The 10,373-nt window shown below is 27.6% G+C and overlaps 1 protein-coding gene across 1 annotated transcript in view; it reads left to right on the top strand.

The window, feature by feature from the left end:
- LOC145186551 (major vault protein-like) overlaps nucleotides 1–10,279 on the top strand; it is a 16,785-nt gene extending 6,506 nt beyond the window's left edge. Inside the window, exons 9-29 of the mRNA XM_090095723.1 lie at nucleotides 99–200; nucleotides 1,397–1,487; nucleotides 2,005–2,065; nucleotides 2,192–2,286; nucleotides 2,988–3,072; nucleotides 3,165–3,218; nucleotides 3,393–3,443; nucleotides 3,654–3,699; nucleotides 5,476–5,555; nucleotides 5,640–5,699; nucleotides 6,896–6,974; nucleotides 7,425–7,567; nucleotides 7,717–7,817; nucleotides 7,900–7,990; nucleotides 8,703–8,792; nucleotides 8,913–8,958; nucleotides 9,103–9,167; nucleotides 9,430–9,510; nucleotides 9,619–9,699; nucleotides 9,842–9,952; nucleotides 10,026–10,279. Of these exons, the coding sequence (XP_089951849.1) occupies nucleotides 99–200; nucleotides 1,397–1,487; nucleotides 2,005–2,065; nucleotides 2,192–2,286; nucleotides 2,988–3,072; nucleotides 3,165–3,218; nucleotides 3,393–3,443; nucleotides 3,654–3,699; nucleotides 5,476–5,555; nucleotides 5,640–5,699; nucleotides 6,896–6,974; nucleotides 7,425–7,567; nucleotides 7,717–7,817; nucleotides 7,900–7,990; nucleotides 8,703–8,792; nucleotides 8,913–8,958; nucleotides 9,103–9,167; nucleotides 9,430–9,510; nucleotides 9,619–9,699; nucleotides 9,842–9,952 (1,613 nt within the window). The 3' untranslated portion in view covers nucleotides 10,026–10,279. The remainder of the gene's footprint in view (nucleotides 1–98; nucleotides 201–1,396; nucleotides 1,488–2,004; nucleotides 2,066–2,191; nucleotides 2,287–2,987; nucleotides 3,073–3,164; nucleotides 3,219–3,392; nucleotides 3,444–3,653; nucleotides 3,700–5,475; nucleotides 5,556–5,639; nucleotides 5,700–6,895; nucleotides 6,975–7,424; nucleotides 7,568–7,716; nucleotides 7,818–7,899; nucleotides 7,991–8,702; nucleotides 8,793–8,912; nucleotides 8,959–9,102; nucleotides 9,168–9,429; nucleotides 9,511–9,618; nucleotides 9,700–9,841; nucleotides 9,953–10,025) is intronic.
- Nucleotides 10,280–10,373: the final 94 nt, after the last annotated feature.

The raw sequence follows: 10,373 nt of genomic DNA, 5'->3' as shown, positions 1-10,373 counted from the left end.
TATAAAAAATGGTTTTACTTTTGTTGGTTATTTGAGTAAGTTATTAAAATAAATAAGTTTTTATTTTTATATTTTAATTCAATTTTTAAAATTAATAGGAGAAGAGTTAGAGAAGGGTATTCAAAACGCCTATCTTCTTGAGTATGATGAAGCACTTATTCTTTCTGCAGCTGCAGAGTTTAAGGATACATCTGTAAACCGTAAGTTTATGACTCATTTGTTAATGAAGGTTCAGTTAATGTATGTATGTATGTATGTATGTATGTATGTATGTATGTATGTATGTATGTATGTATGTATGTATGTATGTATGTATGTATGTATGTATGTGTGTTTGTATGTATAGATGTATGTATGTACAGTATTGTGTATTGATAAATAGATCAACATATATGTATGCTTAAAATGAAGAAAGACAACTTTATACGGTACTTAAAGTTTCATGTCCTTAGCAATCCTCAGCCATTAAATAAATAACAAGATTAAAAATAAAACCATTCCAAAATTACAAAACTTACAATTCTTCTGTGACTCTCTGGTGTGATGTCAAAGAGAAGAAATTTTATTAGGAAAACAGAAATTTGTTTTTATTCAACATTTCTTTCCTTTTGTACAGATCATATGCTATGCTGTGATCATATGTTATGAATTTTTACTTTTCATAAAAACAACTTGCAACTTGTTGTGGCCAGGTTGTAGGACCAAAGCACTTTTAATTTTTTAATTAACTGTAGGTATAAATTCCACCTCTATAGCTTTCCATACCACTTTTGAGACCTTTGTATAGTTCTTATATTTTTCCATTTGGTAAGGTTTTGTGTGGCTGGCGACAAGTTAAAGGCTGTTTCACTGTTTTACTGTAAAAAGTTTTTTCTTTCAGTACAGGTTAATTGGAAATGATGGTGGTTTTGTAAATGGTTTTGATTATGAGACCAGATAATGTTGCATTTTTTGATTTTGCAAAAGTTGTAAGCTCAAGCTAATCTAGCTTGATCTCCCTTCCAGTAAAATTGTTTATGAAAATGCAGGGAAAAAAAAAGTGGTTTTTAAACCTATTTGACCATCATTTTCCAATTTGTCACAAAATATTCATCTACTGCAACTACAACAATTCATCTGTATGCAACTATTGTTGAATATTTCATAAAAGAAGCTTTCAACAAAAAAAAAACTTGTAGTTAAAACATCCAAAACTTTTAAATTTTGTAACAGATTTATTTAGGTTTTTGTTTTGATGTTCATGGCTGATGATTGCTGCTAGACATGAAAATTTAAGTACCATATGTTGTACTTTCTTAACTTTAAACACATAACTTGTATGTATGTATGTATGTATGTATGTATGTATGTATGTATGTATGTATGTATGTATGTATGTATGTATGTATGTATGTAGCTCCAATCCTACGCAACCCTGGAGATTTGTGGATGATTCGTGGATCACAAGTTTACATCCCCCCGGTTGAAGTTGTTGTTAAACAAAAAAGGTTTGTTTTTTGTTTGTTGTTTTTCATCAACAAAAAAGTTGTAATTGCAATAATTTTTTTTTTATGATTACTATTATTGATTTTGTTATTATTGTTGTTGCTATTATTATTATTACTATTATTATTATTATTATTATTATTATTATTATTATTATTATTATTATTATTATTATTATTATTATTATTATTATTATTATTATTATTATTATTATTATTATTATTATTATTATTATTATTATTATTATTATTATTATTATTACTATTATTATTATTATTATTATTATTATTATTATCATTTGTTGTTGTTGTGGTTGTTATTGTTATTTATGAATTCTAATTGGTTAATAAAGAATTTTAGAAGGTAGGTTTAGTAAGGAGCAGATTGAACAAGGTAGTTAGCATTCCTACTTCAACTAATAAAATTTAAGTGGCTTTTAAAGCAGAAGAAATGTTTTTTACCAAATATTATTGAGAAATTAATAAATTAAAAAATATTTACAATCTAAGTGTTATTTAGAACACCTATTGCACTTGGAAAGAATGAAGGTATATATGTTCAGGATCAGAAGAATGGAAAGGTTATTTTTTTTTTATTTAATTGTTTAATTTTTTATTTTAATTGGAATTAGAAAAATAAAAATAAATTGACAAATCTATAATATTTTATATATTGCTTTATGTTTTATGAAACTTTCTTTTTGTAGGTGTTTACTGTACTTGGACCCAAATCATATTTATTAAATGAGACAGAAACCTTGTGGGCTAAAGAACTCTCCCCTTTGACCATTAAGATGTTGGCGTAAGTCATTAACAAAATATATAAATGCAGGATATACCAGTTTGTAAGTTGACCTGATTTTTATAACAGAGGTTTTAGGCGAGGTGCATTTTCTACAGATTAATATTTTTGTCTTTTTACTTTCGTAAGGGATGTTTTTGAGTAATTCTAAACAGCCTAAAGTCTTGAGTTATACACCAGTATGGTAGATTAAAATAAAGTTTAAAAAGTAAAAAGAAGATATGAAAAGTTATGTGAATTACATCTCATAATTTTTCATTTGTATTTTATTTTTAGACAGTTTTTTTATTATGTTGACATTAAATATAATGGTGGGTATACTGCACTAAATTAGTAATAAAAAGACACTGAAATATAGTATGTTCACACAGTCAAAGTATAGAAGGTTTTTTGCAAAAAAATTGTTCATATTTGTTCCAAGACTAAAACACTAAAGTCATAAGTTAGTCTAAATTTTATAATTAATAAACAGGAAATGATAAATGATAAACTAATGAAAAAAAAAATAATAATAATAAAAAGCTTTTTATGTTTACATTAATGTTTTAAATAAAATTTGTTTTGCTCTTTTAGTTATGAAAGTTAAATTATCAAATATTTTCCTTTTTGTGTCTTGACTTTGCATTTTAAATGTATTTTTTTGCGAAAGTTTAACTAGTTTGTAGTTGTTTTTTTTAATACTTCTTATTACAAATTTTAAGCAATGGTGGTTGCTGGGGTGATGAAGATATTCGGAAACTTGCTTATTTTGAGTCATCAGTTGATCCAGAATATGCCAATGAAAATGTAAATCTAATTTTGATAAAGATGCTAATCATAATAAAAGTTGAGAGAAATATTTAAGATACTAAATGTAAACTCTTTGTTTTGTATCTTAGCGTGATAAAACAAGAATTATAACATATCGAGTCCCTCCAAATGCTGCTGTACAGGTATTTGTTAATATTTTGATGATATTTTGGATTTTATATTTAAAAGATTATTGCACCAGTGTTGCACAAAGTTTCTTGTGTTTGTATGCTGCTCTTATGTCTGGGTTGTAATTTTATGCTTTTTTTATGCTGTTTTTTTAATGTCAGATCAGTTTAATGAATTTCTTTTGGTAGGTTTTGGATCATCAAGAACAAACAGCTCGTGTGGTGTTTGGTCCAAATCTTGTAAGATATAAAAATAACTGCCGTTTCATAAAAATAACAAATTCTTGCTTTTTATTATGGTTTAGTTGAAATTTTAAATACTTTATTATAAGAAATATAGTTTTAAGTATTTTATTTAATTACATTTTCATGTTGCATAAACATTTTCTTTAAATACATTCAACGTTAAATAAAATTGTTGTACTTATAAATGAATATGAAAATGTTTAGGTTATTTTGGAACCCTCTGAAGATTTCAACATTTTAAGTTTGAGCGGTAATTTGAATTACGATTATTAACTTTGAATGAATTCCTAAATTAGTTTGTGTATATTCAAATGTAATAGTTTACACTTCATCAGCTGGCATTGTAATGATTACAATAAAAACAGTAAATTGTTAGAAAAATTTCAGTTTCCTTTGCATGGTGTCTTTTCTATATACTGTCTCTACTGCATGCAGGTCAGTATGTAATTTTGGTTTAAAATGACAGGTGATAACTAAAAAATCCAACTAATTTATAAAGATAATCTTGCAACATCAAGCAGCTTAAAAAATTCAAGTGCACCTAATTTTATATATCTAAAAAAAATACCTCTGTCAAAAGAAGGAAGAAGCAAAAGATTCTAAAGCAAATTGATAAAAAGCAACAACCCTAACAAAAATGTGGTCTGTATAGAAATTCATATATAAAATTGTTTATCTTGGAAAGACAAATCTCTGTCACAGCACAGCAATTAGCAGGAATAACAACTTCTGCTCAAGCAAGGTTTCTCAAAACCCCTACAAGTGTAAAATTATCAATATGTAAATATCACATCACTTGAATTACAAATAAATTCTCAATGAGGAATCAAAACAATTTAAGGTTTTATTGGTTTTCTCTAATATTAATTGTCATCTTTTAAGACCATAAAGCGTAGAAGAAAAAAAAAAGAAAAAATAGGACATGTGTTTGAACAAAAACTTCTTATTTTTTTATGCATGTCTGACAAAGGGATTAGCATGCTGGCATTCAGAGAAAATGGTTATGCAGTGAATCAGGAAATTTACTTAAATGAGTGCATCAAGAAGAAAACTACTTTCATCGAAAAAAAATTCTTATGACCATAATAGTTATAGTCTTTAGCTTCTATAATGACACCCATGATTATTGGTGATTTGGTTTTTATTGTTTTACACTGTGAGTGTAAAACAATAAAAAGCAAATCACCAATAATCATGGTGATTTGGTTTTTATTAAAACCTATAATTCATGACTTTTGGAAGATTCTGTTCTAGACCTTAGCCTGTTTTCAATCTCAAGTGAGGAATTAGCTCAAATTCAGGCTCTTCTTTTTGTTCAAGCTATAATTTACGTTAGTTTTGTTTTGTTAATGACATCTCTTCATATTGAACTCTAGTTATAGCTAAAATATCAGTATCATTTCTTCCCTGCTGCAGAGACAAAGACTTGAACTTACTTAGTTTTCAGATATTTTTATTAAATATTTTGGTAAGAGATTGTAATATTTTTGTGAGTTTATTGATTAAAGAGAGAATAAAAATTTAATCAAATCCTAGCGGAATTAAACTTTGGAAAGCAGAATAAAATTTTGGAAAGCTGGACTGTAATATTCTCTAAAGCCTTTCTCAATCAACATGCGGCTTACTCATTATTTGCATGATTGATGTTATTGAAAAACATAAAGTAAAGAAAGAAAGCATTTAAAATGCTTCTTTTATCTTCTATTACTTACATTTTTATCTATTACATTAAGGAAGTAATGTTCTTTCAAAGTCAGTTGCATTTTTAAATTATAACCCGTTATTATGAAATGTAAATAATCTTCTTAAGATAAAACTGTAAATTGCCATTACACCATTCAAGATATTTTAAAAATAAAAGATTTTTCATTTTCACTACAACCAATGTAATGTAACAACTCGTACAACTGATTGTTTTGACGGGAAGCAAAGTCATAACTATTATATTTAGGTTAAGCATATTAAGTCATTGTGAACGTGTAGTCAATTTGTTATTTAGACTTATCAAATATTTTTAACATTTAAGCTGGAAAACCAAAGAAAGAGGGTGCATTGAAATCCCTTGCTATTGTTCTTGGGCCTGATTACATTACTGATGTTATTGAGGTAAATGGTTTTACTATTGATTTTATCCTTTTTTAGTAAAGCATGTGGTTTTCTAAAGTCATAAACAGTCTTTTTTAATGCAAGGTTGAGACATTGGATCATGCTCGTCTATCAATCAAATATGCTGCTAATAATAAATTTGAGGTAAAAAATTCACGTTTCACTTTTAATCATTTATTTATTTTTATTTTTATTTTATATAATTACCATTAACATTTTTTTTTATTTGTATATAAAAGCATATAATTCTTAGCATTTAGTTTTAAAGAAAATTCCTTAAAAGTTTTCCCTCTCACCTCCTAAAGTTTGTTAAGTTAGTGGAAAAATATTTTGATATTTCTGCTATTCCACCTTATTCTTTGTATCATTTTGCTAAGTCCTTTTTATGGTCTGGAAATTGTTGTTAATGGACAGAGACAGTTTGATGAAGAAATCACTTTTGCTTATCCCTGTTAGTTAACTTTTTGTTTAAATCCTGAATGAGGACCATAACTCAATCAACCCTGTTGTTAATAATTACCAACCTCCTTAATGACGCTCAAGGGCTCCTGAAATAATTTATTCCCCTTCCATTCAGCTGGATCTTTGGCAAGGAACATATTCAGAAATGCAGTTGTTTTAACTTTCGGTTGCTTTGGTGGATGATCCAAGACTGAGTCTTCCATTTCCATCAACATCTATTTTATCTCTATCAACATTTATCATTTCCTCTCTATCAACACTGGGGAGTTAAAAAGGGCAAATCCAACCAGCTCCTCAGAAATGTGCCATTTACTTCTCAGAAATGAAGTCCAAGCGTTTTACTTGTTACACTTTAAATGGCTTTCAATGCTTTGATATTTGTTTATGATTTTCAAACTCAGCATCTACAATTTCTGGGTAGAATAATGTTCAGTGCAAACCAGAATTCTGGGCTTATCCCATATTGTTACCACTGTCTGAACAGACTGTTGACTGGCATATCTAAAAATCTTTTTCTCAACTTTGTGAAGATGGAAAATGTATCTAATGGCCTGATGGTAAAATGGAAACTTAGCTCCATGAAGGTCATGTTTGTATGATTTATGCAAATAAATGTTCCTGTTTTTATATACAAACTAATTTGGCACAATTTAAAAACAAATTATAGATGTAATCATTAAATCATTTAAATCTAACTTAAAAATCTGTTACAGATATATTCATCAATTTAATTTAGAAATGTTTTGCTATCTTTTTATAAGATAAAATAAATTGTATTGTTAACTTCCGTAAATGAGCTATACATCTTTATATTAATGAACTGTATCTTTTCATGTTAATGAAGTATGTTTTTACATCAATGAATTATATATATTTAGGTTGAAATTGGTAACAAGGCTTCTGAAGCAAAGATATTTTCAGTACCTGATTACATTGGCTTTGCAACCAAATCAATTGGTAAGAACTTTAAATAAGTAGTTAAGTAGTAAATAAGTAGTTCCTTGTACTAAATCTGGTTACATCATAATAAAGAAAAAACTTTTATATCAAAATTTATTAAACTTTATGATAAATTTAAAAACAGCTTAAAACAGTTTACAGAAGTAAAAATTTTATGATAAATCTAAAAACAACTTTTACAGCTTTTAACAGCTTAAAACAGTTTACAGTTGTAAAAATTAAAAAAGTTAAGGGTATTATTATAGTAACGTGTTATTATAATATTATTATATTGTTATATTACTATAATACTATAATAATTCGGGTATTATTGTAAATATTAGGGATATTAAATAATATTAAATGTATAAAAGTAATTAAAGAAATTACAAGAATTTAATGTTTGGAATAATAAAAATGCTTTGCTTTAAATGGTTACCTAATTTACTTTCATTTTTTGTGTGTCAGCCAGCCGTATTCGAGGTCAAGTAGCACGAACTTCATTTGATGAATTTCATCGGTATTCAACACGAATTGTAAAAGAAGCTGTATTTGGGTTTGATGAGGAGGGAAATGTTCGCAATGCTCTTCATTTTAGTGAAAACAAGTTGGTGAGTAATTTTGGTTTTTACTTCATTATTTGTTCTGGAAACCAAAACTTATAATATTTATGTGCAGTTGTACCTTATAATTATAATATTTATAAGTAATATTTATGTACAGTTGATGTAATTGTGATTTATTTTTGTTAATGCAACAGACAGTCACAAACATCGATGTTCAAAGTATTGAGCCTGTGGACACTCAAATGCGTGATAGTTTATTGAAATCTGTGCAATTAGCAATTGAAATCTCTACTCAGTAAGAGTTTGTTCTTATTTTGTTGTTTGCGTTTCATTAAAAAAATGGTAAATTTTCTATAAAAATATTCTTTTTGCAACAGATCTATAGAGCGCTCAGCTGTTCATGAAGCTGCAAGGCATGAACAATCTGCGAAGGGAAAATTGGATAAAAACCGTTTATCCAATGAAAAGGTAAACATTTGTAAAACTCAGAAAAAAAATTTGTCAATGTAATACAATCTAAATAGTACGTTATCTAAGTATTTTTAAAAATAGATAAATTGATATAATTTGTCCATATAATGTGATCCACCACAAGAAGGATATTTGCTGTCTCTACATTTTTGAATTGTATTAGCAGATTGCTGGTAAAGTTAAAAATGAATGCAGAAATGTTTTACGTTTGTTATCTTTTTCTGTATCCGCTTTTTTTAAAAAAATAAAAAAAGATGCTTTTCATATATAGACTAGCAACTAAGATAAAATTAAATACCTTATCTAGAAATTCTTAACTTGCAAAAGTTGATAAGCAAATCGATATGTAAATTATTAAATACAGTTTTTATTTTAATTTTATTATGATATTTTTTGTGATTTGCAGTGTATATTTCTGATCAGCAGTTCACAAACTCAATTCTAAAGCGTTTGATTCTAGTTTTATTTGTTGCTAAAGTAATTGGCCTTGTAACTTATGTTTTTTCAGTTTATCAAATCTTTAATTAAAGTTGATTGCCTCATACTATCTAAAATTTGTTTGGTTCTAAAAAATATTATTATTCATTTTACTAAAAACAGCTTTTAAGCAATTCTATCCGAGAAAATTTTAACAAATTTGGCTCTAGGATTGCATGCCATTTAAAATAATTTTTTCTTTTACTTTAAATTTTTGTTGTTGTTATTACAGGCAGCAGAGGAAGCGCGCAGGTGGTTGTATGAACTGAGGGCCATAACAGCTGCTGTAGAGTCAAGCGGTCAAGCTACAGCTGAGGCTGAGGTACTTTTTAAATGTCTTTTTTTTCATTCAAAAAAATTTTTTTTTGTTTTATTGCTTTTACTTCTAATTTGTTTCTTATTTTCTGCCTTTAATAATTATTTATATTTAACTAATGTTAAGGCACAAGCAGAAAAAGCATTGATTGAAGGGAAGAGTGCAATCGAAGGTGTGGTTTTTTTTACTTACAGAAATTGCTCGTAATTATAGTGTTTTTGGAGTTAATTTACAGCTTTTTAAATTCTAAGCTGTCTTTCTTTAACTTTACTATCTTCGTTATGTTTTCACTCTTGTATAATATTTTTTTTATTAGTTGCATTGTTGAAAGCAAAAGCAGATGAAATTGAAGCTGAAGCTAAACTCCACTCACTTGAACAGGTGGTTTTCAGATGATATTCTAAGTCAGATGATATTGAGTTATTTTGTAACGATGTACTTCATGTTTTTCGTTTTGTCATCTCATTATATACAAAGCTATGTATTGGCTCAAATGGCATAGGAAATTAAACTGATTAAAAAAGAGAACATAATCCTTTGCGGTGCTTTGAGAACCGCAAAGGATTATGTTCTTTTGTTTTATTGTTTTTTAATGAGGTTTTGTAAATAACAAGGTAATATCCAATCGAATGTTCGTGTTTAGCAACGACAAGCTGAAATTGAATATATAAAAACTGTAAATCGAATGGAAATTGAGAAAGCCAAATCAATTGCCCAAGTTGAGGTAGTTTTTTCTTGTTGTACCGTTTATACAGGAAAACTAAGTTTCAAAGCCAAGGAATGTTTTACCGTCACCTGTTTTGTAATCGTTTATTTTTTGTATCTCTTACAGACACAAAAGTCGTTGACTATGATAAGTGCGATTGGTCCTGATGTTGTCCGCTCTATTGCAGATGCTGGAATGATTGCGAAGGTATTTAGTTTGTGGTACTTTCTTTGTATATATATTTCTTCTAACAATACCATCATGGCTTCGTCTAAGGTTCTTGTTAACGTTTTTAATGCCATTCGAATGAAAATTTTTAAAGGAAATAGCTTTCTTTTCTTGTTTATAGATTAATTTGTTGCAAGGACTTGGTGTACGAAGTACACTAATCACGGACGGCAAGACGCCTATCAATCTTTACCAAGCACCAAATGGCAATATTTATCCCGTTTGTCAATAGGTATCGTATCTTTTTTCTTGCTATTTGACTTATTTTTCATTCAAGTTTAAAAAAAAAAACTCTTTTCATACAGATTTGTTGGAAATATGGCTCTATGTATGTACGCTAATGTTCTTACACTGTTGTACTCTGAAATTGTAATCATTTTGTAACTTAATTTATGTAAATTATTTATTTTAATTTTTTTTTTTTCCTTTAATTTTTGCATGGGTTTTTTTGATGCCTTTTTTAATATAAGTCAATATTTAGTAATGATTGTGTTTAGCTGTTTGGTAGCAAGAACCAATTTGTAATGGATGTATTTTTTATTGGGAAAATTTTGTGAAATCTTTTCTTGTTTTTATTTAGTTTTTTTGTATAACACACTTGTCCAATATTGGAAATAACTACTCCGAAGCTTCCCGAAAAAACCCTTTGGAGC

This window comes from Hydra viridissima, unplaced genomic scaffold (genome assembly GCF_058129835.1).
Source record: "Hydra viridissima isolate aposymbiotic clone 2 unplaced genomic scaffold, HvirCarnegie_v1 scaffold_8, whole genome shotgun sequence".
NCBI lineage: Eukaryota > Metazoa > Cnidaria > Hydrozoa > Anthoathecata > Hydridae > Hydra > Hydra viridissima.
This window is presented reverse-complemented; position numbering and strand designations above follow the sequence as displayed.